This window comes from Callithrix jacchus, chromosome 17 (assembly GCF_049354715.1).
Source record: "Callithrix jacchus isolate 240 chromosome 17, calJac240_pri, whole genome shotgun sequence".
In the NCBI taxonomy this organism is placed as follows: domain Eukaryota; kingdom Metazoa; phylum Chordata; class Mammalia; order Primates; family Cebidae; genus Callithrix; species Callithrix jacchus.
Window position 1 is genome coordinate 77,590,307 of NC_133518.1, and position 25,312 is coordinate 77,615,618.

A 25,312-nucleotide genomic window follows, 5' to 3' on the forward strand; every position below is an offset into this window, starting at 1 on the left:
ACACCATTTTCTTTCTTTTTTTAACTTTTATTTGAGATTCAGGGGTGCATGTGCAGGTTCGTTACATACCTAAATTGCATATCATGGGGGTTTGGTGTACAGATTGTTTCATCACCCTGGTAATCAGCGTAGTATCTGATAGGTAGTCTTTTGATCCTCACTATCCTCACTCTCCTCCCACCCTCCCTACCCTCAAGTATGCCCAGTGTCTGTCGTTTCCTTCTTTATGCCCATGTGTATTCAATGTTTAGCTCCCACTTATAAGTGAGAACATGTGGTATTTGGTTTTCCGTTTCTGTATCAATTCATTCAAGATGATGGCCTCCAGCCCCATCTATGTTGCTGCAAAGAACATGATCTCATTCTGCTTCATGGCTGTGTAGTAGTCCATGGTGCATATGTACCACATTTTCTTTGTCCATGCTGTTGTTGATGGGCATTTAGGTTGATTCCATGACTTTACTATAGTAAATAGTGCTGCAGTGAACATATGTGTGCATGTGTCTTTATGATGGAATGATTTATATTCGTTTGGGTATATGTACAATAGTAGGATTGCTGAGTCAAATGGTATTTCCGTTTTAAGTTCTTTGAGAAATCGCCACACTGCTTTTCACTGTGGCTGAACTAATTTACATTCCTGCCAACAGCGTATAAACAGTCCCCTTTCTCTGCTACCTCCCCGGCATGCATCTGTTGTTTTCTGACTTTTAAATAATAGGCATTCTCAGTGGTATGAGATGGTACCTTATTGCAGTTTTGATTTGCATTTCTCTAACAATTAGTGATATTGAGCATTTTTTTTTTTTGAGATGGAGTCTCGTTCTGTCGCCCAGGCTGGAGTGCAGTGGTGGGATCTCGGCTTACTGCAAACTTCACCTCCTGGATCCAAGTGATTCCTTTGCCTCAGCCTCCCAAGTAGCTGGGATTACAGGTGCTCACCACCATGCCCAGCTAATTTTCATATTTTTAGTAGGAGTGGCATTTCACCGTGCTGCCCAGGCTGGTCTTGAACTCCTGACCTCAAGTGATTCACCCACCTTGGCCTCCCAAAGTGCTCAGATTACAGGCATGAGCCACTGTGCCCTACCTGGGCATTCTTTATGTTTGTTTGACATATGTGTGTCTTCTTTTGAAAAGTGTCTGTTCATGTACTTTGACCACTTGTTAATAGGGTTATTTCTTTTCTGCTTGTTAATTCTCCTAAGTTCCCTGCAGATTCTGGGTATTAAATCTTTGTCAGATGCGTAGTTTGCAAATATATTCTCCATTCTTTAGGTTGTCTGTTTACTCTGTTTTTTTTTTTTTTTTTTTTTTTTTTTTTGAGGCGGAGTTTAGCTCTTGTTACCCAGGCTGGAGTGCAATGGCATGATCTCGGCTCACCGCAACCTCCGCCCCTCCTGGGTTCAGGCAATTCTCTTGCCTCAGCCTCCTGAGTAGCTGGGATTACAGGCACGTGCCACCGTGCCCAGCTAATTTTTTGTATTTTTAGTAGAGACGGGGTTTCACCATGTTGACCAGGATGCTCTCGATCTTTTGACCTCGTGATCCACCCGCCTCGGCCTCCCAAAGTGCTGGTACTCTGTTTATAGACACACTACTTTCTTAAGAAAGAATGTCATGTCTTGCTAAGTGTTTTTGTTACACATAGATGTATATGTACATATAGACGTATATATAGAGCAAAGCGAAAGACTTGGTTTTGTAAGGGAACAAGTAGTTTTTATACATTTAAGTTCTTTTTCTTTTCCTCACAAACACAAGTCTATAGTATATGCTGTATTATCATTCATCCCTCAACTCCCACCTGGAACCTGGCCAACTTACTTTAGACTACGGCCAAGTTTCTGCATGTCAGTATGTACAGATTCACCTTTCTAGCAACTCTATAGAACTCCTCATTTTAACCTGTTGCCAATTCATAGACTTGAAAATGTTTGCATTTTTTAGTTTTATAAATTGTACAGAAAAGGGTATCTGCAACCAGGGGCAGCAGGTAGATCATGACTGATTGACCAGTATTACAAAGGTCAGTCCCCTTGCCTCAAAGGGGGACAACTGTGTAATATAATTTATCCTTTGAAGCTCCCCAGGGGCTCAGGCTGAAGCTGACTCCTTTTCAGACCACTCCCCTCTCCCTTGTTTTAAAAAATGCTTCTCTCCCTTCTTTTTTCCCTGAGCACCTACTCAATAATTCACATGTCCCCAGATTCCTGTCTCAGACTCTGTTTTTGAAGAACCTAACCTAAAACAGGCAGTGATAGAAATACATGAGCTCAGAGGAACGTCTGACATAAACAAACATCAGGAAACATTTACTTTTGTATGGAAAATAAAAAGTGGTGTACTTGCATGACAAAATCGAATGTTTCCGTCAGTGCTGACTTAATTATCTAGCCTCATTAAAAACCAGAAATAGATTAGTGTGTAAAAAGTCATGACAGGACATCATATTGAGGTTACATAAGGCCCAAATCTGCCTAATATTTGCAGGATGGTAGAGAAAGAGTCATTTGATATTCAGAGATCTTATCTAGGCTTTAAATAGTAGGAGGGCAGCCTGCCCAGGAAGACATCAGTAGCCACAGGTCTGCTGTATACTCTGCACTCTGGAACTTTTCTGTATCTTGAGGACAAAAAATTTTACAGATCTCATATCTAGTCCTTATTATAGTTGTCATAATATTCCCGGATATTTTTGTGCATGACATGCTTTCTGCATGTGTAGTTGATATAAGGCCAGGATGAGAATTATCTTCTTTCACAAGTACTGGTTGAAAACCTTGCTCTCTATAAAGAAGTTCCAAACTATAGACTTGAATACAGTATTATAAGTTGTACAATATACCATATTCTTATGATTCTGGATGTACCAATTCCAATTTCTAGTGGAGAAATTTATTCATTTCTACTCACTTAAAAATATATATATTTTTTGAGATGGAGTCTTGCTCTATCCAGGCCGGAGTGCAGTCGAGCTATCTCGGCTAACTGCAACCTCCAGCCTTCCGGGTTTGAGGACTTCTCTACCTCAGCCTCGTGAGTAGTTGGGATTACAGGTGCGTGCCACCATGCCCGGCTAATTTTTGTATTTTTTAGTAAAGACGGGGTTTCACCATCTTGGCCAGGCTGATCTTGAACTCCTGACCTCTGATCCACCTGCCTTGGCCTCCCAAAGTGCTGGGATTATAGGCATGAGCCACCACTCCCAGCCTTTAAAAAGTTTTTAAATTATGAAATACTTAAAGATTGACAGGAAGTTACATGACAATGTACAGGAAGCTCCCACGCAAATGTTCACCCAGCCTCCTTCAATGTTAACACCTTGCATAGCCATAATATAACATCAAAACAAGGACATTAACATTGGTAAAAGCCACAGAGCTTATTCAGGTCTCAACAGTTACATATGCACTCTCTAGTACATGTGTGTGGGTATAGTTCTATGCAATTTTATCACATATGTGGCTTCATGTAACTACCACCACAATCAAGAGATGGAAGTTTACTGTTACCATAGGACCCCTTGGTTCCTGTTCCATCCCCAGCCCCATCCCCAACACCTGGTAACCACTAGTCTGCTCTCCATCTCCACAATGTCATTATTTCAAGAATGTTATATAAAGGGAATCAGATAGCATCTAGGCTTCTTAGATTGCTTTTTTAAAACACAGCACAATGCCCTTAAGATCCGTCCAAGTTGTTGCATTATCAATAGTTCGTTTAATATGTAAGTAGTATTCCACAGTATGGCAGTTCCTCAGTTGGTTTAACTATTTACCTTTGTGTAGTTTCTAGTTTTCCATTATGAATAAAGCTGCTATGAACATTCTTGTACAAACTTCTGCATGAAGGAAAGCTTTCATTTCTCTAGGATATATGTCCAGGGGTTCAATTGCTGGGTTGTACGGTGAGTCTGATCTTCGTTTTAAAAGGAATGGTGAAACTATTCGGCAGAGTGGTTGCATCATTTTACATTCCCACCAGCAATATATAAGTGACACCATTTCTCTGCCTCCTGGCTAGCATTCGGTGTTGTTAGTTTTTACTTACACATTTCGATAGGTGTGTATCGATAGCTCATTATAGTTCTAATTTGCATTCACTTAATGGCTAATGATAGTGGACATTTTTTTCATGTGCTTATTTGCCAGCAATAAGTATATACTATCTGGTGAAATAGCTCTTCATTTTTTCTTCTATTTTCTAATTGGATTAATTGGGTGGAGTATTTCTTCATTTCCCCCCCGATTTTCTAATTGGATCATTTGTTTCCTGTTGAATGTTAAGATTTCCTATGTGGAATGCCTGTATATTGTTTGTTCATGGAAGTGTAAATTAGTTCAACCATTGTGAAAGTGCAGCGATCCCTAAAAGAACTAAAAACAGAAATACCATTCAACCCAGCAATTCCATTATGGGGTGCATACCCAAAGGAATATAAATTGTTCTATCATAAAGACACATGCATGCATATGTTCATTGCAATACTATGGTATCAACCTAAATGTCCATCAGTGATAGACTGGATAAAGAAAATGTGGGACATATATACCGTGGAATACCATGCAGTCATAAGAAGATAGAGATCATGTTCTTTTCAGGAACATGGATGGAGCTGGAAGACATTATCCTTAATAAACTAATGTAGGAACATAAAACCAAATACAGCATGTTCTCACTTATAGGAGGGAGGTCAATGAGGAGAAGACATGGACACAGAGGGGGACCACACACACTGGGGCCTATTGGAGGGTACAGAGGGGAGGAGGAAGAAGTTCAGGAAAAATAATGATGGGTACTAATAGCTTAAGAGCTAGGTGGTGAAATAATCTGTATAACAAGCCCCCATGTCATAAGTTTATCTGTATGATAAACCTGCACATGTACCCCTGAACTTAAAAGCTAAAAAAAGAGTTTCTTGTGTATTTGAAATACAAGTCTTTGTCAGTTACAGAATATAAAAATATTTTTTTCCAGAATGTAGTTTGTATTTTTATCCTCCTAATAAACCTGCACGTGTACCCCTGAACTTCAAAGCTAAAAAAAGAGTTTCTTGTATATTTGAAATACAAGTCTTTGTCAGTTACAGAATATAAAAATTTTTTTCCAGAATGTAGTTTGTATTTTTATGCTCCGAATAGGGTCTTTCACGAAACAAACATTTTAAATTGTAATGAGGTCCAACTTACAAATTTTTCTTTTCGTTTACCTTTTATTCAACAAGTGAATATTGAACATCAACCATTTATCAAGACACTGTTCCAGGTACCCTGTAGAGATGACAGATGTGACATAGCTTTAACTTCAAGGTACTTCGAGCCTAGTAGGGGAGACTGGAGATCTATGAAAATAACTAATACTGCACAGCAAGTGCTAAGTGACGTGGAAGAGGCCGAGATAAATTTTTGGCTAATAAGGAGGTAGTTTTATTCACCACTTTTATTCTGGAAATATCACAAAATAGCATGCAATCTTCTTTTATAAATTCATTTTCCAGGTTGAAAATGATAGTTTTAAAATAAGTAACATAAAATAAATCTCATGTGCAAAATGATTCCACATACATTGTATCAATGAATAACAATCTTATGGGGTGGTAGAGAGGATTAACACATATTTCATATTTGGAAAAATCCTGGGTTCAGCTAAGGGAAGTCACTTGCCCAAGGTCATGCAGCCAGGAAGTGGTGGGCTCAGACTGGTACCTCGGTCTTGTGCTTACTGTTCTTTTAATTCTACCCAGAATCCTCCGGAGAAATGTCCTTTTCTTGCTAGTATAACTCATCAATCTTCTGGCTAAGAAATGAACCGTCGGATTCAAATTTTAAAAGAAGATGGGGTACAAGTTCCTTGTGCATACAAATGTCAAAGAGCTCTTATTGATAAAGGATGAATCCATTAAAACCCTTACAGGCCGGGCGCGGTGGCTCAAGCCTGTAATCCCAGCACTTTGGGAGGCCGAGGCGGGTGGATCATGAGGTCAAGAGATTGAGACCATCCTGGTTGGCATGGTGAAATCCCGTTTCTACTAAAAATACAAAAAATTAGCTGGGCGTGGTGGCGTGTGCCTGTAATCCCAGCTACTCAGGAGGGTGAGGCAGAAAATGGCCTGAACCCAGGAGGCGGAGGTTGCGGTGAGCCGAGATTGCACCATTGCACTCCAGCCTGGGTAACAAGAGCGAAACTCCGTCTCCAGAAAAAAAAACAAAAAACAAAACCCTTACAGTGGGCACGATCATGCAGAAATGGAAAAACAAGCACCGCCTGTGAGTCATGAGGTGATGCTATGGCTGGACTCAACAGCTTTTTACTGGCTGATTGCTCAGGATGGGGGAATTGAGAACATGGTATGTTAGGTCATCTCGTTCCAGGCACCCTGTTACCCAAAATCATCTTCAGATGCCAGACCTTTCACAGGGAACATTAAAAAGCAGTCAGTATTAGCTCTGGTGAAGAATGAAAGGGGGGCCTGTTTCGAACCCAAGGACTACCCACCAATAGGAAACTGGGGCTCTTCTTCATTCCTCTGTCTCTGGATTTCCATCTGTACTTTCTTCCTGCCTTATTTGTGACTTTGCTCAACTCACGTAACAATTCTGCATTTGTTTGTCCTTCTTTTAAAGTGTTTATAACTTAGGTAAGATGTTAGGACTTTGATTCTGAGTGTCTGTAAAGAAGCGGATTTACTAATTAAGTCAGCTTTGCAAACATATGCATAATGCCAGAAGAACTTTGAACCCAGCCCCCAGTCATGTCATGATGCAGCCCCTGTGGGGCCCATGGGGAAAGTTACCCTTTGACATTCTACGTTCAAACATTTATCCTGTTGGCCTGGCATCCAGCTGAAAAAGGTGAAGTCTTCACTGGATCTGGACAGAAATAAATTCCAGGGTTAATATGTGGCTTACCATGTACCAGTCAGGAGGTACGTGTAGGAAAGCATGTGAGCTGTGGTAAACTTTTCAGCTGAGTTACTCCAACCACTGTGTCCATCTTTACCGTCTTTGCTACTCAGAAACATAACACCCCAGTCTTTACACTTCTCAAGAGCTGGACTTAAGATTGGAGCAAGACAAATGAGTTTTCCTGGGCAACTTAATGTGCACCGTGGAAGGGAAGATTTGCCTCATTCTTAGGTCCTGGCAACTGAGTAGAAGATAATTCTGGAGCTGTCACATGCCACCGCATGAAGTAAGTCAGCTTAATAATGAAACCCAAGGGGCAAAGCAGAGAGTAGAGGAGAGAGAGGGAAAGAGACAGAGCAAACAAGCTAGAGAGCGGCTGAGACTGTAGTTTTACTTCTACTGACATCACTACCTGAGCCCCTGAATCCAGAGCTGCCTGACATTAGACCGACATCTAGACTTCGCATTTAAATGAGGCTATGTATTTCTTTTCATGCCTGAGTCTTCTAGGTTTGGGCTTCTGTCATTTGTAACTGAGAGTTCTTGAGACCTCTTAAATAAGTTATAATAAATCCTATTCTGTAGAATATCATATAGCTGGGGAAAAAAAAGAAAGGAAGGTGGGAAGGAAGAAGGAAGGGAGGGAGTAAAGAAGGATGGAGGGAGGGAGGGAGAGAGGGAAGGGAGGGAGGAATGGAGGAAAGAAGGAAGGGAGGGAGGGAGGGAGGGAGGGAGGGAGGGGAACTCCCTGTAATGATAGGGAATGATTATATAATACATTGTTTAAGGGAAAGGGCAAACGATTTGTTATTATAATTTGCACTTGTTGATTGTAACAATTCAGAACAATAAACATCATTTAACATGTTTGTTTTGTCTGTCCAGGTGAATTATCAACTCCTGAACATTCTTATACTATTTTTTTCTCCCCTCCATAGCAATCAACAGACTCACAGTACTGTTTTTTTTTTAATTGGACACTGCTCCCTGAGGTAAACCATACTGAAAAGCTAGTTTCAAACAAACATTTTTATGAAATTTGTCATTGGCAGGACTTAGTTTCACAATTAAGAACCTATTGGTCTGACAAAAGTTAACCAAAAAATGGGTAAAGGATATGAACATAGAGCTTAAAAGGAAAGACAAGTGGGAATGAAAGGTGTGCCTGTCTTTAACCCACAAGACTGCCTTCCAAGAGGGAATGGGGCTCTCCATTCCTCTGTCTCTGGATTTCCATGAGACTACCTCACTTTTAATAAGATAAATGCAAGTCAAGCTACTGAGGCCATTTTTCATAATTGGCAAAGATCTGCAAGGTGGATAACATACCGTGTGAAGGAGTGTGTCAGTGAATCAGAAAAGGATCCGTCAGGTACAACTAGAAAAACAGAAACCATTTGGAATATTTAAAATGGGGGGAATTTAAAACATAAAGTTGGTTGCACAGAGGATGTGAGCGGCTGAAAGACTCCCAGGAAACAGTGAGACCACCAAAGTTTAGCAACCGTAGGATATCCTGTTACTTCCAGGCCCAGGGGACAAGAGGCGGGAGGTGTTGCCAGAACCCAGAGAGCTGGGCACAGAGGGAGCCTGTCCTACCAGACTTGGGATCACCCAGGAGGAGCAGCTGCTGCCCTATACACCCTTCTATTCCCACCACCCAGGCAGAAAAAAAAAAGAATGGGAAATACCCTGGCTTCTCCCCTTCTCCCTCTTATTCTCCTACTGCTGAGTCCCATCGGCCAGTTGATAGGGGGGTCCGGGAAATGAAACCCCCACGGAGCAAGAGTCGGAAAGTCTAGGAATGGATATGCGGGCTAACAGGCTGAGAACCATCAGAGGATGGGCGTGTGAAATATGCAAACACAGACCTTGTGTGAGATCATGAGCTTATATCTCTATGAAGGGCATTTGACATTATCCAAATTATAAATGCACATCACGTTTGAGCCCACGGTCCAATTGCTCGAATTTATTCTTTCTTAAAGGTGTTGATTTGTTTTGGTTTGTCTGTTTTTGTTTTCCTGCTGTGGACTGATCAGCAAACAAGCCGTTAATTTCTACTGCGCAAATTTACACGGAGAGAAGAGCCTCAACCCACCGGCTTGAGAGGATTTCCAGGGATTTGGAAATGGGCAGCGTAACTCCACAAATGCTTCATTTTCATGGAGCGACTTCCACCCTGCAGCTAAAATGGACAATGTGTTTTCACAGCGGAGTTGCTGGGTTGCTTCCTGGCTTGATGGACGCAAACGCGCAGTGAAGTCCCGGCCTGGAGTAGAACCTTTCAACCCCCAGTCCTTCTTCTAGGACCGGGAACTCCCGGCCCCGGCCCCGGCCCGAGCGCGCTCCTCACTTGCCCAGTCTTGGGGCGTTCTCCTGGCAGCGCGGGCTCCGAACCCGGCGGCTCCGCAGCTGTGGGGGGCGTGGGGGGTCTGGGAGGCTCCGGCGCGCAGCAGCCTGGACAGCTCCCCGAGCGCCAACCCTTCCCTGCGTGTTGAATGAATGAATGAGCGTCGCCCGCGTAGTAAACTCGTGGGAGAATTAAAGCCATGCAGATCCCGCGCCGCGGCGGCTTTAACGGCCCAGGGATTGTGCGGTGCGAAGAGCAGTGGTGGAGGCGCCGCAATGGGTCTGGAGTCGGGAGGACCCGGATCCTGGCGACCCGTCACTCTGCGGACTCGGAGGGTCCGGGCCCAGCACTCAGGCCGGGGACAGAAGCCTGACAGACTCGGGCAGGACCTGGAGTCGCACCTGGGGGTCCAGAACCGCGGCCCCAACACCGCACTGCGCCGCAGGGAAGGGCCCTGGGAGGGCGCGGGTCCCCGCCCCGCGCGCGGAGCCCCGCCCGCCTCCTCCCGTGCGCCCCGCCCCCCCGCGCGTGCCGCCCGCGCGCCGGAGGTGCTCCCTCGGGAGGAACCGGCCCGCCGGGCCCCCGGCCCCGGCGCACGCGCGCTCGCCCCGCACGCGCCCCGCCCCGCCCCCGCCGGCCCCGCCCCGGGCGCCGCTGATTGGCTGTCGGCCGAGCCCGCGGGTGGCGGCGGCTGCTGAGGCGCGGCTGAGGCCCGGCTGGCCCTGGCGCCTCCCTGTCAGCCGCCGCCGCGCTCCCGCCTCCTGTCGGTGGGTCCTCGGCTCCCGCTGCGCTGCGGTTCTGGCAGCCGAGCCCCGCGGTGCTGCAGCCCGGCCTGAGCGCGCAGCCCGACCCGCGCGCCTTCCTCGCCGCCCGCAGCCTGCGGTCCACGCGCCGCGCTGCGGCAGGTGCCCGGGCGTCCTGAGGCGCGGTGGCCCGAGCCCGGCCGCCATCGAGGACCCGGCGCGGACCTGCAGGAGGCCGGCCACCCCCCGTGAGTACCGTCCGCCGCCCCCCGCTGCCCGCGGGCGGCTCTGCGCCACTCCCCCCGCCACGGTGCTGCAACTTCGGGGGTGGGTGTGTGAGGCTGTGGACGCGTCGCTCGGGCTCCCCCGCACCCTGCGCGTCCGGAGCCGGGAACCCGAGGCGCGGCCGGTCCGCCTCCGCGGGGGGCGGGGGTCCTGGAACTTGCTTCGGGATCCCGGCGGAGTCAGCACCGCCGGTTTCTCCCGCGGCCGGGGCGGGAGCTCGCCTCTGCGTTCCGGATCGCGGCTGGCCACGTAGCGCTTGGACTGCGGTTCCCCGCGAACCCACTGCGCTGCGGGCGCACGGGCGGGAGCCCCAAACCTCCCGGGGAGCGCCCGGCAGCAGCCAGCGCGGCGGACCCGACTCCTCATTCCTTCCAAACTCCTAATTTCTGTGAAACGGGGCTAATCGGGGACTCGCTCAAGGTCACGCGGGCGCTCGCGCTTAGAGCCCGGGTGGGTTGCGTCTGGCCCCCGCCCGCGGGCTGCCTGGGGAGGGGCGCGCTGTCGGCCGCGAGGTCACTTTGGCTTCACCCCGGGCTCCTCCTCGTGCTCCGTTTCCCCCACAGCCGCCAGACGGGAAGAGACGAGGAGCCAATCCCCGGGGATTGGAGGTAACGGCGGGGGATCTTCCTGATGGACGCGTGGGGCGGAAAGAGTCCGTGGGGGGAACCCCAAGACCTGCGGCGTTTTGGAGCACTTGCTCCCCTTCTTGTTCCTTAGTTTACGGACGTCTCGGCAGGGTAGGGGGATTTGTTCTTAGATCCGCCCTGCTCCTCTTCGTTTTCCAAATAAGCGTCGTACCCGAGGATAAGTACGTATCCCAAAACTTAAATGCACACACCGGTTTGGGCCTAGGGACTTCCTAAGAGAAGCGAGTACGCTGTGGGCTTGGTTCGCTAGCGTTGGCTCCTATCTGCTCCTGGAAAATGCTGTGAGTCTGGCTTCGTTTCCATGCTCTCCATCTCCCGACCCATGAGCTCCATTTCTTGATTTTCTTCATACTTTCTCGGGGGAGGAAGACTGAGACTGGGCTGGCCACTCTCGGGGAGGTAAATGATGTCGGATGTGATTCTTTTACTCCAGGTCCTCTGAGGCAGCTCCAGTGGGGCTGCCTGTGGTGCTGGGGAGGCTTCTCAGAGCTCTGGGCTGGGGAGAGGGTCCCCTAGCCTCTCTTGCCATTATGTCCTTGTCCCTTCGACTCAGCCTCCCCCACCCCAACTCTGAAACTCAGCGGTGAGATCATTTAGCTAGTTTTGTGATGACTGACCAGCATCTTTGAACCTGAACTTTTTCGTTTATAAAATGGAATCATCCCCGCGTTCCAATTTCCCCAAGGAACTTGGAGTTCAGAGGAGATGATAAATGTGAAAATGCACTGGGGTTTTATTAAAAAGTCAGAGGAAGATGATTCAAAGCATCTGGGGCTGTGGGTGGAAATGGAAGCCATTTAAAATTGTTTACCGCAACATCTGGGACCCTATTTGCAGATCTCAAAACCTTAGTTTGCCAAGACTTGGAAGATAGATACTGCTTTCCATCTTCCTGCTCATGTTCCTTTGCCTGGCCATGGGCGGCTGCATCTCTCGTAGTTACCCACCCCTACTTCCATCTGCGAGCTGTCTCTGTGGGCCAGAAGCTGTGTCTGTGGGGACCGTTCCTGGAGAGTAGGGGGAGGCTGTGTGTGTGTGTGTTGTCTCTGAGGAGTCACGGTGTGTCTCTGCAGAGATGGTGTGTATCTCTTTGCGGAGCGAGTCTCTGTGTTGTCTGGGTTTCATTTGTCTGCGTGTATGGTGGGAGAAGGGGGAGTTGTCTGGCTGCAGAGTCTTTTCACTTTTGAGAAAGTGAAGTGTTGGCCATACTCAGCTCAGTCATTTAAACTAGCAGTAGTATAGATTCTGTCCTGTCTACTTCCTCCCTGCCCAGAGGGATTCCCGATGGCTAAAAAATATCCCATAGAAAACAAAACAAGGCTTCCCCCTGATTTTAACTTCCAAGTTATTATTGTATATGCACAGACTCTTGTCTCAAAGGCAAGTTAAAGGGAGATGACTGATCAGACCTTAGTGAATTTAACAGTCTATTGAAGTATAATTCCAGAAAATAGTGCAGTTCTGAAGGATACACTCAGTTTCACAAACTGAGCACACTGTGTAAGCAGTGCCCTGATTAAGACAGAATATTTCCAATCTTCCCATTACTCCTACAGGCAGTATCCTCCAGGATACTCATCATCCTGCTTAGTTTTATCTGTTATTTTAATTTTTATTACTATTATTATTTTATCATTTTAGTTCTTAAACTAGAATGAAACTTATTGATGATTTTCTATCTCCTTTTTAATAAATGCAAACCAAGAGTAGTTATACCTAAGCCAGTACAGACAAATAGAAGGAGGAGTTTGGCCTTACAATCTGGGCTGAGAATGAGTGGTTGTCCCACCACACCCTGATCATTAGTTCTGTGGTGGTGTAACAAATCCCATCCCAGATGTAACAGGGCTGACATTGGTCAGTGGAGGCTGGTTTGTTCCTGTAAGAGCTTTTTCATAGAGTGAATTCAAGTAATACAAATATGAAATTATGTGATATTAAAATATGAATGAAGGACAGTGAAAGGATTCTCATTTGATGCATAAAAATGAAATACTTTGAATTCCTCAAAGATGAAAATTTGATGGAAAGTCACAGAATTTCAAAGCTTACTGATTTATGAACTGTTGGTGGTGTTGCCACATGGTGGCGCCAGGTTGGCTGGAGAACTGAAATACCTACCATCTTTTCCCACGCTCTCAGAAAGGAATCCCAGGAATAAAATCCAACAACTCAGTATCTTCAAACATGACTTCCAACTACTGTTTTCCATATCTGGCAGGTAAATTCCTTGTGTGGCCCCTACTGCTAAATCCATGGGTAGAACTCTATCCCAGCTCTTTATGAAGATGCCCTGTGGAATGGGGGCAGGTGCTTGTTGGAGGGAGCTAGAGGGGAGACAGTTGCCTTTCCTTCAGCAAGATGGAGTTAAGGTGGTGTGTCCTTGTGACTTTAAAAAGGGTTAACTGAGAAGCAAGCTTAGGTCACCATATCCTACCCCAGAATGTCTTTGGAGGTTTGAGGGAAGGAGTTCTCATTCCGAAGGCTGGTATCTCTTTTCACAAAGCCCTGTCCATGCTGAACCTGGAAAAATACATAGGCCTGGCTGTAGCCACATTCTGGTTGCTGGAAGACATGTCCCAACATCCCACAGAGTGAACCCAAGTTACTCAGGAAATGTGGGAACATTGTATCCAGATATGGAGAAGGCTAAGTGGACCCAACTGTTGCCCTTCTCCCACCCATCACCTTTTGTTTTTATTTTCAGTACGACTGAGGTGCTATTTAGAAGATTATTCATTTGGTGGCTTCCATGCCCATAATCACCAAGAGTGTTGAGTATTTGCCATGTGCTGGACATGATAATTATATTTTATTCTTCACAATAGGAGGAGGATGATATTCCCATTCTATAGATAAAGGAACTGCACCTTGAAAGTTACACACTCTGAGTTTGCACACTATGCAAGTCCCCGAGACAACTTCCCTAGCTGAGTTGTACTCTTCTGCAGGGGCCAGGAGGTGGAGGAGAGTCTTCTATATAATCCTTTTGTCCTCCTGGCACCTACTCTAGCATTTTACATGTAGCCACTTAAGTGTAAGTATGGAATTGCTGAAAATTGAAAATTCTATCATAAACAAGAAGGACAGTGGAGGATGAGAACTTGGGGTCAAGTCCATGCAACCTGCAATGCTGGGACTCAGTGGGCTTACTAGAGTGTGTAGTTTTATTGTGTGTTTAAAACACCATGTTATGAATACCTGTCTTACCTATTTTTGTGATTTTTTTTCACCTAACACTTTTTGACATGTGTTGATAACATATGTTAATCATTGTAAATCTGGTTGATTCGTTTTAGCTTACCATTCCTTTGCTATGCCAGAGTTTATCTACTGACGGATAAAATATTTTTCTACCTTTTGCTAATATAAAATATATTCCAAGGAATATCCTTTACAAGATCTTGCAGAAAGGTACAAGAGTGTGTCTTGGGCATATATCCCCAGAAGGTGAATAACTGGGTGGTAGGATATGTATGCTTAAATCAGCATTCATCTGTTACTCTAGCTCTCCTAGGTTTGGCAGATTGCCCTCCCACTGCATTGTGTTGGAGTTCCTTCTATTCCCAGATCTTTGGCTGTGACTGGTATTAATCCGATGTTTTAATTTTGGCTAATCTGAGAAACATGAAATGTATTTCACTGCTCTTTGACTTTGCATTTCCCTTAGAGATTATCTTTTAAACATAGTTTGGTTTCAAGTTTTCTGTGTATTGCCTTTTTTGTAAACTGGCAAAATTTTGTTTTTCATAGTTAGATCTTTGAACTCCTTTGAAATTTATATATCTATGTTGTTGAGGCAGGAGGTATAATTGTTTTCCATATTGAAAACCATTTACTCCATTGTCATTTAATGAGTAGTTTATTATTTTCTCATTTATTTTGTCACCATCTCTGACATATGCTAATTTCTGTTATATTCTGGGATCTGTCTCTTGACTCTCTGTTCATCTTTTTGTGATTCCTGAGCTAATATAATTTCATTTAATTATATTAATTAATTATACACACACCCAGCCCTAGGCAACCTTGATAAACTACTATCTAAGTCTATATATTTGCCCATTCTGGATATTTCATATAAATGGATTCATACAATAATACTGTAGGTGGCATTTTGTGTCTGGCTTCTTTCACTTAGTGTAATGTTTTCAAGGTTATCTATGTTGCAGAATGTATTATTGCTTAATTCCTTTTTACTGGTGTATTTCATCCTACATATGTATATCACATCTTAGGATCCCTTCATAGTTCTCAGAAGTTTTACTGCTCTTGTGAATGGAATTGTCTCTCCTTTAGCTACATTTTTTAAATTGGTCATCGCCAGTATATAGTAAGGGGGCTGGTTTTTGTATTCTAATTTTCTATTTAGCCTCTTTGTTGGTTTGTAGATTCTCTGGATATTCTGTAGAAAGCCATAGATACTACAAGTGATGGTTATTTTGTTTCTTTCATTTTAAAATTGTTTTTGTATATATTTTTTCTTGGCATATTACATTGCCTAGGCTCACCGGCATGATAAAGAGTAATAGTGGTGATAGCGGACCTCCCAGTCTGGTATCTGATTTGATAATGCTTTTAAATATTCACCAAGAGTATGATGGTTGCTTTAGGTTTATGGTAGATATGGTTTAACATATCTACCATAATGTGAAGACATTTTATGCTTTTGGTATTCTAATAGTGTTTTTTTTTTTTTCAATTGTGCTTATGTTAATTTTTTTTGAGACGGAGTTTCGCTTTTGTTACCCAGGCTGGAGTGCAATAGCGCGATCTTGGCTCACCGCAACCTCCGCCTCCTGGGTTCAGGCAATTCTTCTGATTCAGCCTCCCGAGTAGCTGGGATTACAGGCACGTGCCACCATGCCCAGCTAATTTTTTGTATTTTGAGTAGAGTCGGGGTTTCACCCTGTTGACCTGGATGGTCTCGATCTCTTGACCTCGTGATCCTGTTAATTTTTTATCATTTTTTTTATATCTTCTTTAACAAAGTTGAACTATCATTAGCTATAATATCAGTTCATTTTGTTTTCTTCCAAAGTTTATATTATGAGAACATTATATATATATTCAAATATAAAATTATATTTTAATATTGAATTTGCTTTTTCAGATTATACGAACACCGTATTCTGAGAGTAAGTTCCCCTTTTAGAGAGGGATTTTTGTTTCTTTTCTTACTTGAGGATCAGTGTGTCTTGAGGAAAGGTCAGACTGACAGAAGAGTTTACAAGGTCTAATAAATATGAAGTACTCTGAACAGTGTCTGGCACATAAGTATTAATCATAATTAAACAATGCAGTTAGTAATAAATTATCAAAAAGCATTGATTTGGAGTCCTGAGGAAGAGGCTTCACTAGGGGGAGGCCTCCCAGAATGGAATGGTTCTTGGAGAATGTGGGATTTTACCTGGCATTTGAAATTAAATTCAATTAAACGTGTTAATATAAAACATAATAATTATAAGAATATAGGCAAACAGAAAGAAGATGGTAAAAATCACCTATATTCCCACCACTCAGTTGCTTTTGAAATTTTTGTGTATTTTTCCCAGAGGTCATTTGATATTATATACATAAATATAAACTTTATAAAATATTGATTTTCTGAATCTCATAAGTTGCTAAGCCTTCACAATAATATCAACCTTCATATCATCACATGAAAACATTCATTAATGAACTGTCCACTTATATGTAGGTCCTCATTCTGATGTCTTAATATAGCACTAACGAGTGTCTGGCTACCAAAGCATCATTTTCTTTATGGGCCAATTGCTCCTCAGTTATATAGGATTTTATTGGACATGATAGTGCAAATTCATTGTAGAGTAGAATTGCAAATCTTGCAAAAGATGGAGAACTTCTTGAAATTGATGAAACTGGGTTGACAATCTGCAGAAAACACGTGCTCATTGTTGAACACATGGATTGCTGACAACCTTAAATCTGGTAAGGACTGAAAAAGAGAAACAATATCTGCATGCTCCAGAAGAGAATGAGTTGAATAACAAAATAGAGGTCCTTTTGATGCCCATCCTCAAGTAATTTTGCACAAAAGTGATACACTTTCGGAGCTTGTCAGAAACGTCAAATGCTCATTGAAGGATGTTTTGTGCTATTCTTTAAGTCTGCTGGGAAATTTATGCCCCAAATATGAAAAAACATGATTTATTTTAAGGTAGCATTTTCCAGCAGAAATATAATGCTAGGAATACATGTAGTTTAAAATCTTCTGATTGACACATTTAAAACGTTTTTTAAAAATCATGAAACTGATTTTAATGATATATTTAATTTACTTCATATATCAAATATACTTTTGTATACATTTCAAGATATAATCAGTATAAAATTATCAATGGAATATTTGGCATTCTTTTTTCTATACTAAATTTTTGGAATCTAGAATATATTTTATATCCATGACACATTTCAACTGGAGTAGTCACATTTCAAGTGTTCAGTAGCCACTTGTATTGGATAGTGTGTTTCTAAGAAATAGTGTAAAGTTGTATATCAAAATTTGGTAAAACATTAAATAAAATGTATCTTCTTGTTTTCTTCCCTTAAAATATAATGCTAATCAAAACTTTTTGTTTCCCACTATTTACTGTGGTACTTCAAGTGGATTCACTTTAGCTGACTTTTCTCTGGTAACAAATATCCTTGAATAATAAGGACAATATGAATAGTATCTTTTAAACAAAAATAAAGTGACACTTTAAGAAACTTAACAACATATGAGCAACTTTAATGCCAGTAATTAATTATTCTTCTGTCATTATTTTCATCCACCTAATAATCTGTTTAAACTATGTATCATAATTTGTTTAATGAAAGCATTCTTTTAAGACATTAGGCACTTTAGACTTTTTACTGTTGAACTTCAACTTTGTAGACATTATTTTCTTGAGATGGAGTATTTTGTCAAAGTTTACTTTAAGCTTTTGATATATAGTTTCAAGTAGCCCTCCAGAAAAGTTTATAAATTTATCTTGCCGCTAGTAGTGTATGAGTATGCCAGATTCCTATGCCTTGCCCTTGCTATTTTGATATGATTATTCAATAACCACGCTAGTTTCTTCGGCAAAAAGAAGAACCCCAGAATCTTGCTTTTTATTTCACTTTCTTGACTGGTGAGGCAGAATATACTTGCATATTTACTGGCTCTTCATGGCCAACTTCACTATAGAGTTATCCATGGAAATTGTTTTTTATTTCCTGTGGATTCTGTAACTTGCATTTATTTCTTGGTGTTTTTGAAAGAATTGTTAAGTTGTTTTACCCAGATCATGTTCATATTTTTAACTACTAAATACCATTCTATCATATGAAATAACGTGTTTCATTAATATGTTTTTTTCCATGATACACTTTTGATTATTTCTGTATTTTTTTTTTTGGCTTTTACACAGATGCATTCAGTAAATATCCTTGAAATGTATTTATGTACATATACAAAAACTCTTAAAGATACATGCCTAGAAGGGGAATTGTAGGGTCATATTTTATGTAAACTTTGAATTTGACCATTTGATGCCAAATTACTCCCCAAAGTGGCAGTACTAATTTAAATTTCTATAGCAATGCAGATGTATATTATCTGTCACATGGAATAAATAATACCTCGGAAGGAAGAACTAAGATGTTAAAGGAGAAATATATAGGTACATAGTTTTGTGTACATATAAATATCCCAAAGTTCAATTAGAAAGCTCAGAAGTTTTTGACCTATTCATTTTGAACATTGCGTCATATAAATGATTGTATATAAATATGTCACAAACCTCATATAAATATTTACCAGCTGGGAGCGGTGGCTCATGCCTGTAATCCCAGTGCTTTGGGAGGCTGAGGTGGGTGGATCACCTGAGGTCAGGGCTTCCAGACCAGCCTGACCAACAGGGTGAAACCCCGTCTCTACTAAATGCAAAAAATTAGCTGGATGTGGTGGCAAATGCCTGTAATCCCAGCTACTTGGGAGTCTGAGGCAGGAGAATCACTTGAACCCAGGAGGCGGAGGTTGCAGTGAGCCAAGATTATGCCATTGCACTCCAGCCCGAGCAACAGGAGTGAAACTCTGTCTCAAAACAAACAACTAACCCAAAAAACCTAGCAGGGGAGAATTGATAAGAGTTTAAATGGTCAGCTATTTAGTACTGCCTTTAATGAGGACAGACTGCAAGAGAAAGTAAGCACTTATTGGGGAGAACCAGGAAAGCACTGCCCAGCTCAGCCCCTGTCTCACCCATCCTAGGGTGTATTGTTCCTTTTTATCTTCTCTTCTGTTAAAATTTGGAAGACTTTGGTTGGGGTAACTAGAAAGTAACATTAACACCGTAACACCTGTGACATTAACACCCTAATTTGAATGAACTTACGTGATCAATTGCTAGTGACAGGAAGATCAGAACAGCCAGCGTGACAACACCAGAGGGTTAATGAGGAAATGGCTGAGAGGTGGACTTGGTTGGGGATGGGCTGGGTGATTTACTAAAAGAAACCTCACCCACTTCCAACTTACACTGAGGATGAATTATGCATTTCCGTAGGGAAAGTAAAAAGAACTTTATGAAACTGTGTGCCTAAAGGCTTTGAGAAATTGTTTTTGGTTTTTTTATTCAACCATTACCTTCCCTAGATAATTATGAGTTAATTTTTCTGTATATATTTATATGTCATCAGCTGGGACAAGAAAAATACTGTGTGGAATTCCGTTTTGTGGCTATGATTTACAATGTGATACCACTGATGAGACAGATGTGTGATCTGCAGCTGAGATACACAAATCCATGCCGTAGGCTGACAGTTTAATCTTACTGAGCTGACACTGGGTAAGAGAATGCAAGACGTGCGTGCTCCAGGAAGGGTGAGTGCCTGGAAAACAGAGGTGCCTGTGACCTTGGAATCTAACGTGGCCATTTCCCAAAGGCCTCAAATAATCTTGACACTGAATCCTGGTGGCTCAGATAACAATATCCTGTGATATGGTTCCCTCTTTTTGGTGTGAAATGTAACTATCTCAAGTGTGTCGGATCATTTTCTAGGCTGGCAAGGGTTCTGATGAAATCTTTGGGGAAAAGAAAAATACTCAAGTCTCTTTACATGATGGGTGTTTTTTTTTTTTTTGTATTTTTTGTTTGTTTTTTTCCTGAAGAGATCCCAATCTGTGTAAGCAGTGCTTCCAGCTCCTAAAACCTCTTCCTGACTTCCTCTTGAAAACCTCTCTCTCCAGCATCATTTCACTTTATCAATGTAGCTCTAGCCTCAAGAAATACGGCAGGTGTTACTTTTGTGTTTGTGTCATATAAATGTGGATTCGTTGTTTTCCTTCTTCTGCAAAATAATTTATTAATCATTAGGGATTTTGATTTACTAGAGTGATATGTAAATAGTATTATATATGAGATTAGTGTCTTTCTTTTACAGCTAATTATAAGAAAAATCAGAAATGCCGTTTTAATAGTTTTAATCTTTGTTCAAAGTCTTTTAGAAACCCAGCAATCAATTTCTCAGTTCTGTGGTCCAGTGGATGTCAAGTGCCTCTCCCAGAACTGCAGATCTTGCAGTCTGGTGCTGGAATGTTGCTGAGAACCTCTAGAGGCTCCTTCATGCTTCCAGGTCTGAATACTTCCTTCTGGAGGTTCCAGGTACCTCCCACAGGTGTTCTTCCCACTATCCCTACCACCATTCACTTCCTGTTTGGGTTCCTCTTCCCTCACGCTGCTGATGGTAAATGGCGATGCAATGCTGACATTTCCTGCTTCTCCTTTATAAACGATCCAAAAGCAACAAAGAGAATGAAAAACAGAATACAAACCATTTTTGGAAAATATGAAAGATGGTTAAAATTGTTTCCTAAAAATGTGGAAACGTTGCCAGAAGAAGTGGGATCATGGAATGTATGATGGGAGGTACATGGAAGAAGGCAGAGGGATGTGCTCTGTATGTTCTGAAAGAGCACTTGAAGGTGAGGTTTCTTATTGGAGTGCAACACCCAAGTCCCTTGCTGATAGTGGGATAAGGAAGCCCGCAGAGGCAGTGAACACTTCCTGCTGTCCACCACTGTCCACCTCCAGCCCCTCCACCAGCCTGCCCTGACTTAGTGCCTTCTTTGCCTCTTAGTCTCAGTAGAGTTTTTACTGGTTCTTTTCAGAATTCCAAAGGACTAACTTTTAGCTTTGTTATCTCTATCCTATCATTATTTCTATTTATTAATCTCTCTTCTCATCTTTATTATGATTTCTTTCCTACTACTTCTTGGTTTTTTTTCTAATCTCTTAAATTTACATGATTAATTCCTTAACTTACAGTTTTGCTTCTTTCCTTTATGTGCATTTAGGAATATAAATTTTTCTTTAGGTGTTGCTTTAGCAGTGTTTTTTTTTCCCACAAGTTTTGATATATAGTGTTTTTGTTGTTCATATTTTTTATTATAATTTATTCTTTGACTTATGACTTATTTATATGTTTTTTCCTAGAACTTTAACATTTTTTTTTCTATTTTAATTCATGGTGACCACAGAACATGGTCTACATTATTCCAGTTCTTTGAAATTTGTTGCGCTTGTTTTGTGGCCTGGTACATAGTCATTCACAAATGTTCCATAACTTCTTGAAAAGAAAGTTATTGGTTGCAGAGATTTATATCTGTTTATTAGCTTAGGTTAGTTAATTATGCTATTCAAATATTTTATTTTTTACTGATTTTTTTTGAAGTTTGGTTATTCAATTGTTGAAGGAGAAGTATATTAAGGCAAATTTATTAATTTCATCTTGTGCTTTCAGTTTTGTTTTGTATATTTTGAAGGTGCATTTTAGTTTAATTTAAGTGTATGCCATTCTGAGAAACCCTCTTAGTCTCTAGTAATGCCTTTTGTTTTTAAGTCCATGTTTAATAAAACTATAGTATATTATATTTTACCTTTAACTTGACATATAATAATTATACATGTTTATGATAGGTAGTGACATTTCAATATATACAGTGTATAGTGAGCAGTCAGGGTAATTAGCATGTCCATCGCTTCAAACATTTATCATTTCTTTTTGTTAAGAACATTCAGTGTCATACTTCTAGCTATTTGAAACTCTGTAACAAGCTTGTCTGCAGCCCAGAATGGCTTTGAACGTGGCCCAATACAAATTTGAAAACTTTCTTAAAACATTATGATATTGTTTTACAATTTTTTTCTTTTTCTTTTTCTTCTTCTTCTTCTTTTTTTTTTTTTTTTAGCTCATCAGCTCTTATTAATGTTAGTGTATTTTATGTGTGGCCCAAGACAGTTATTCTTCCAGTGTGGTCCCAGGAAGCCAAAAAGATTGGACACCTCTGCTTTATAGTGTATTATTATTAATTATATCCATCCTGTAATGCTATAGAACACTAGAATGTGTTTCTCCTCTGTAGCTGTAATTTTGTATCCTTAACAAATTTTTCCCTTTCCCTACTCTTCTGAGCCTCTAGTATCCTCTGTTCTACTTTCATTTGTATGAGGTCATCTTGTTTTAGCTTCCACAGAGGAGTAAGAACATGCAGTGTTTAACTTTCTGTTCCTGGCTTATTTCACCTAACATAATGTTCTTCAGTTCCATTCATGTTTCCACAAATGACAGGATTTGGTTCTTTTTTTTAATGGCCGAATAGTAGTATTTCATGGTGTGTATATATACACCACATTTTTTTATCCATTAATTGGATGTTGGACACCTGGGTTGATTCTATGTCTTGGGTATTGTGAATAGTGCTGCAATAAACATGGGAGTGCAGATGTCTCTCTCTCTCTCTCTTTTCTTTCTTCTCTTTCTCTCTTCCCTTTTTTTTCTTCTTTTTTTAGACAGAGTCTCTGTCACCCAGGCTGTAGTGCAATGGCACAATCTCAGCTCACTGCAGCCTCCTCCTCCCAGGTTCAAGTGATTCTCCTGCCTCAGCCTCCCGAGTAGCTGGGATTACAGGCACCCGCCATCATGCCTGCAAATTTTTGTGTTTTTAGTAGAGATGGGGTTTTGCCATGTTGGCCAGGCTGGTCTCTTGACCTCAAGTGATCTGCCTGCTTCTGCCCCCCAAAGTGTTGGGATTACAGGTGTGAGCTGCCGCACCTGGCCAGATGTCATTTCAATATACTGATTTTTTTTTTTTTGTTTCAAATAAATGCCTAGTGACGGGATTGCTGGATGATATGGTAGTTCTACTTGTAGCTTTTTGAGGAACTTTCATGCTGTTCTCCATAGCGGCTGTCCTATTTTACACTCCAATGAACAGTATGTTAGTGTTTTCTTTCCTCTACATCCTTGCCAGCATTTGTCATTTTTTGTCTTTTTGATAATAGCCATCCTAACTGGGGTAAGATGAAGCCTCACTGTGGTTTTGATTTGCATCTTCCTGATGATTAGTGATGCTGAGCATTATAAATACATTTGTTGGACATTTATATGTCTGCTGTTGAGAAATGTCTACTTATTATTTGCCTTCTTTTTAATGGAATATTTTTTTTCTGTTGGATGTTTGACTTCATTTTGTGTTCTGGATGCTAATTCCCTGTAAGAGAAACAGTTTGCAAGTATTTTTTTCCCCATTCTGTAGGTTGTCTTTTCACTCTATTATTTTTTGTTTCCTTTTCTTTGGAGAAGCTTTTTAGCTTGATATAATCCCTCTGTTTATTTTTGCTTTTGTTTCCTATGCTTTTAAAGTTTTATTTATAAAATTTTTCCAGATCAGTGTCCTGAAGTATTTCCCCTATGTTTTTCTCTAGTGGTTTCATAGTTTTGTGTCTTACATTTAGATCTTTAATCCATTTTGCATTGAATTTTGTTTAAGGTGAGAAGTGGAGGTATACTTTCATTCTTCTGCATATGGACAACATTTTTTCAGCACCATAATTGAAGAGATTATCCTTTCCTTGGTGAATGCTCTTGGTGCCTTTGTCAAAAATCAGTTGGTTGCAGATATGTGGATTAATTTCTGGGTTCCTTAGTGTATTCTACTTGTTTATTGTTTTTTACTGGCACTATTATGCTGTTTTGGTTATTATAGCTTTGCAGTATATTTTTAAGTCTAGTAGTGTGATGCCTTCAGCTTTATTCTTTTTGCTCTGGATTGCTTTGGCTACTTGGAGTCTTTTGTGGTTATATTATAGTTTTGGATTTTGTTTTCTATTTTTGTGAAGAATGTCATTGGTATTTTGATAGGGATTATTTTATTGAATCTGTAGGTTGCTTTGGGTAGTATGGCCATTTTAATGATATTAATTTTTTTTACCCTTGAGTATGTGATATTTTTCCATGTGTGTTCTCTTCAATTTCTTTTTATCAGTGTTTTTTAGTTTACTTTGTAGAGGTCCTTCACCTCCTTGGTTACATTTATTTCTAAGAACTAGGTATTTTGTTTTATTTTTTGTAGCCATTGTAAATGGGGTTACCTCCTTGATTTCTTTTTCAGCTAGTTTGTTGTTTGTGCATATTAATCCTACTAATCCTGTTCACCTTTTTTTTTTTCTTTTTAAGAGACAGTGTCTCACTCTGTTGCTCGGGATAGAGTGCAGTGGAATGATCATAGCTCACTGCAGCGGCATGATCATAGCTCACTGCAGCCTCAAACTCCTGGGTTTAAGCAGTCCTCTTGCCTCAGCATGCCAAGTAGTTGGGACTATAGGCATATGCCACCACATCTGGCTAATTTAAAAAAAAAATTTTATAGAGACAAGTTTCAACTATGTGGCCCAGGCTAGTCTCAAACTCCTGGCCTCAAGTGATCCTTCCACCTTGCCTTCTAAGGTGCTAGGATCACAGGCATGAGCCACTGTGCCTAGCCAGTGCTACTGACTCTTGCATGTCAATTTTGTATCCTGCAACTTTGTTGAATTTGTTTATCAGTTCTAAGAGCTTTTTGGTAGAGGATTTTGATTTTTCTCTATATAAGATGATGTCATCTGCAGAGACAATTTGACTTAGTTCTTTTCTGTTTGGATGCCCGTTTTTTCTTTCTCTTGTCTAATTGCTCTTACTAGTACTTCAAGTACTATGTTGAATAAAAGTGGTGATAGTGGACATCCTCATCTTGCACTAGTTGTTTGAAAAAAAGCGTTTGGCTTTTTCCCATTCAGTATGATGTTAGCTGTGGGCTATTCATATATGGCTTTATTTGGTTCAGGTACTTTCCTTTTATACCTAATTTATTGAGGGTTTTTACCATGAAGGGCTCTTGGATTTTATTAATTTTTTTCTCTGCATTCATTCAGATGATCATATGTTCTGGTTTTTGTCCTTCATTCTGTTAATGTGATATTTTGCATTTATTAATTTGCATATGTTGAACCATTGCTGCATCCTTGAGATAAATCCCACTTGGGTTTTTTGTTTGTTAAGGATTTTTGC

At 41.3% G+C, this 25,312-nt stretch overlaps 2 protein-coding genes across 11 annotated transcripts in view; one reads left to right on the forward strand and one right to left on the reverse strand.

Moving 5' to 3' along the window:
- Positions 1 to 5,427: 5,427 nt before the first annotated feature.
- On the reverse strand, positions 5,428 to 10,679 carry LOC144579974 (uncharacterized). Its single transcript, XM_078354717.1, has 2 exons — positions 8,238 to 10,679; positions 5,428 to 6,872 (listed from the first exon to the last, which is right to left on the reverse strand). Exon 1 carries the CDS (start codon positions 10,653 to 10,655, stop codon positions 9,612 to 9,614), a length of 1,044 nt encoding a protein of 347 aa, XP_078210843.1. The 5' UTR covers positions 10,656 to 10,679; the 3' UTR covers positions 5,428 to 6,872; positions 8,238 to 9,611.
- MYRIP (myosin VIIA and Rab interacting protein) overlaps positions 9,997 to 25,312 on the forward strand; it is a 468,404-nt gene continuing 453,088 nt past the window's right edge. For 7 of the 10 annotated variants that reach the window (XM_078354711.1, XM_002759753.6, XM_078354712.1 and 4 more), the window contains exon 1: positions 9,997 to 10,252. The gene's annotated coding sequence lies outside the window, so the exon portion shown is untranslated. Of the gene's footprint in view, positions 10,253 to 10,288; positions 10,898 to 11,032; positions 11,098 to 25,312 lie in introns of those variants that run through there. The other 3 variants (XM_035277912.3, XM_078354714.1, XM_078354708.1) reach the window with 2 other exon arrangements.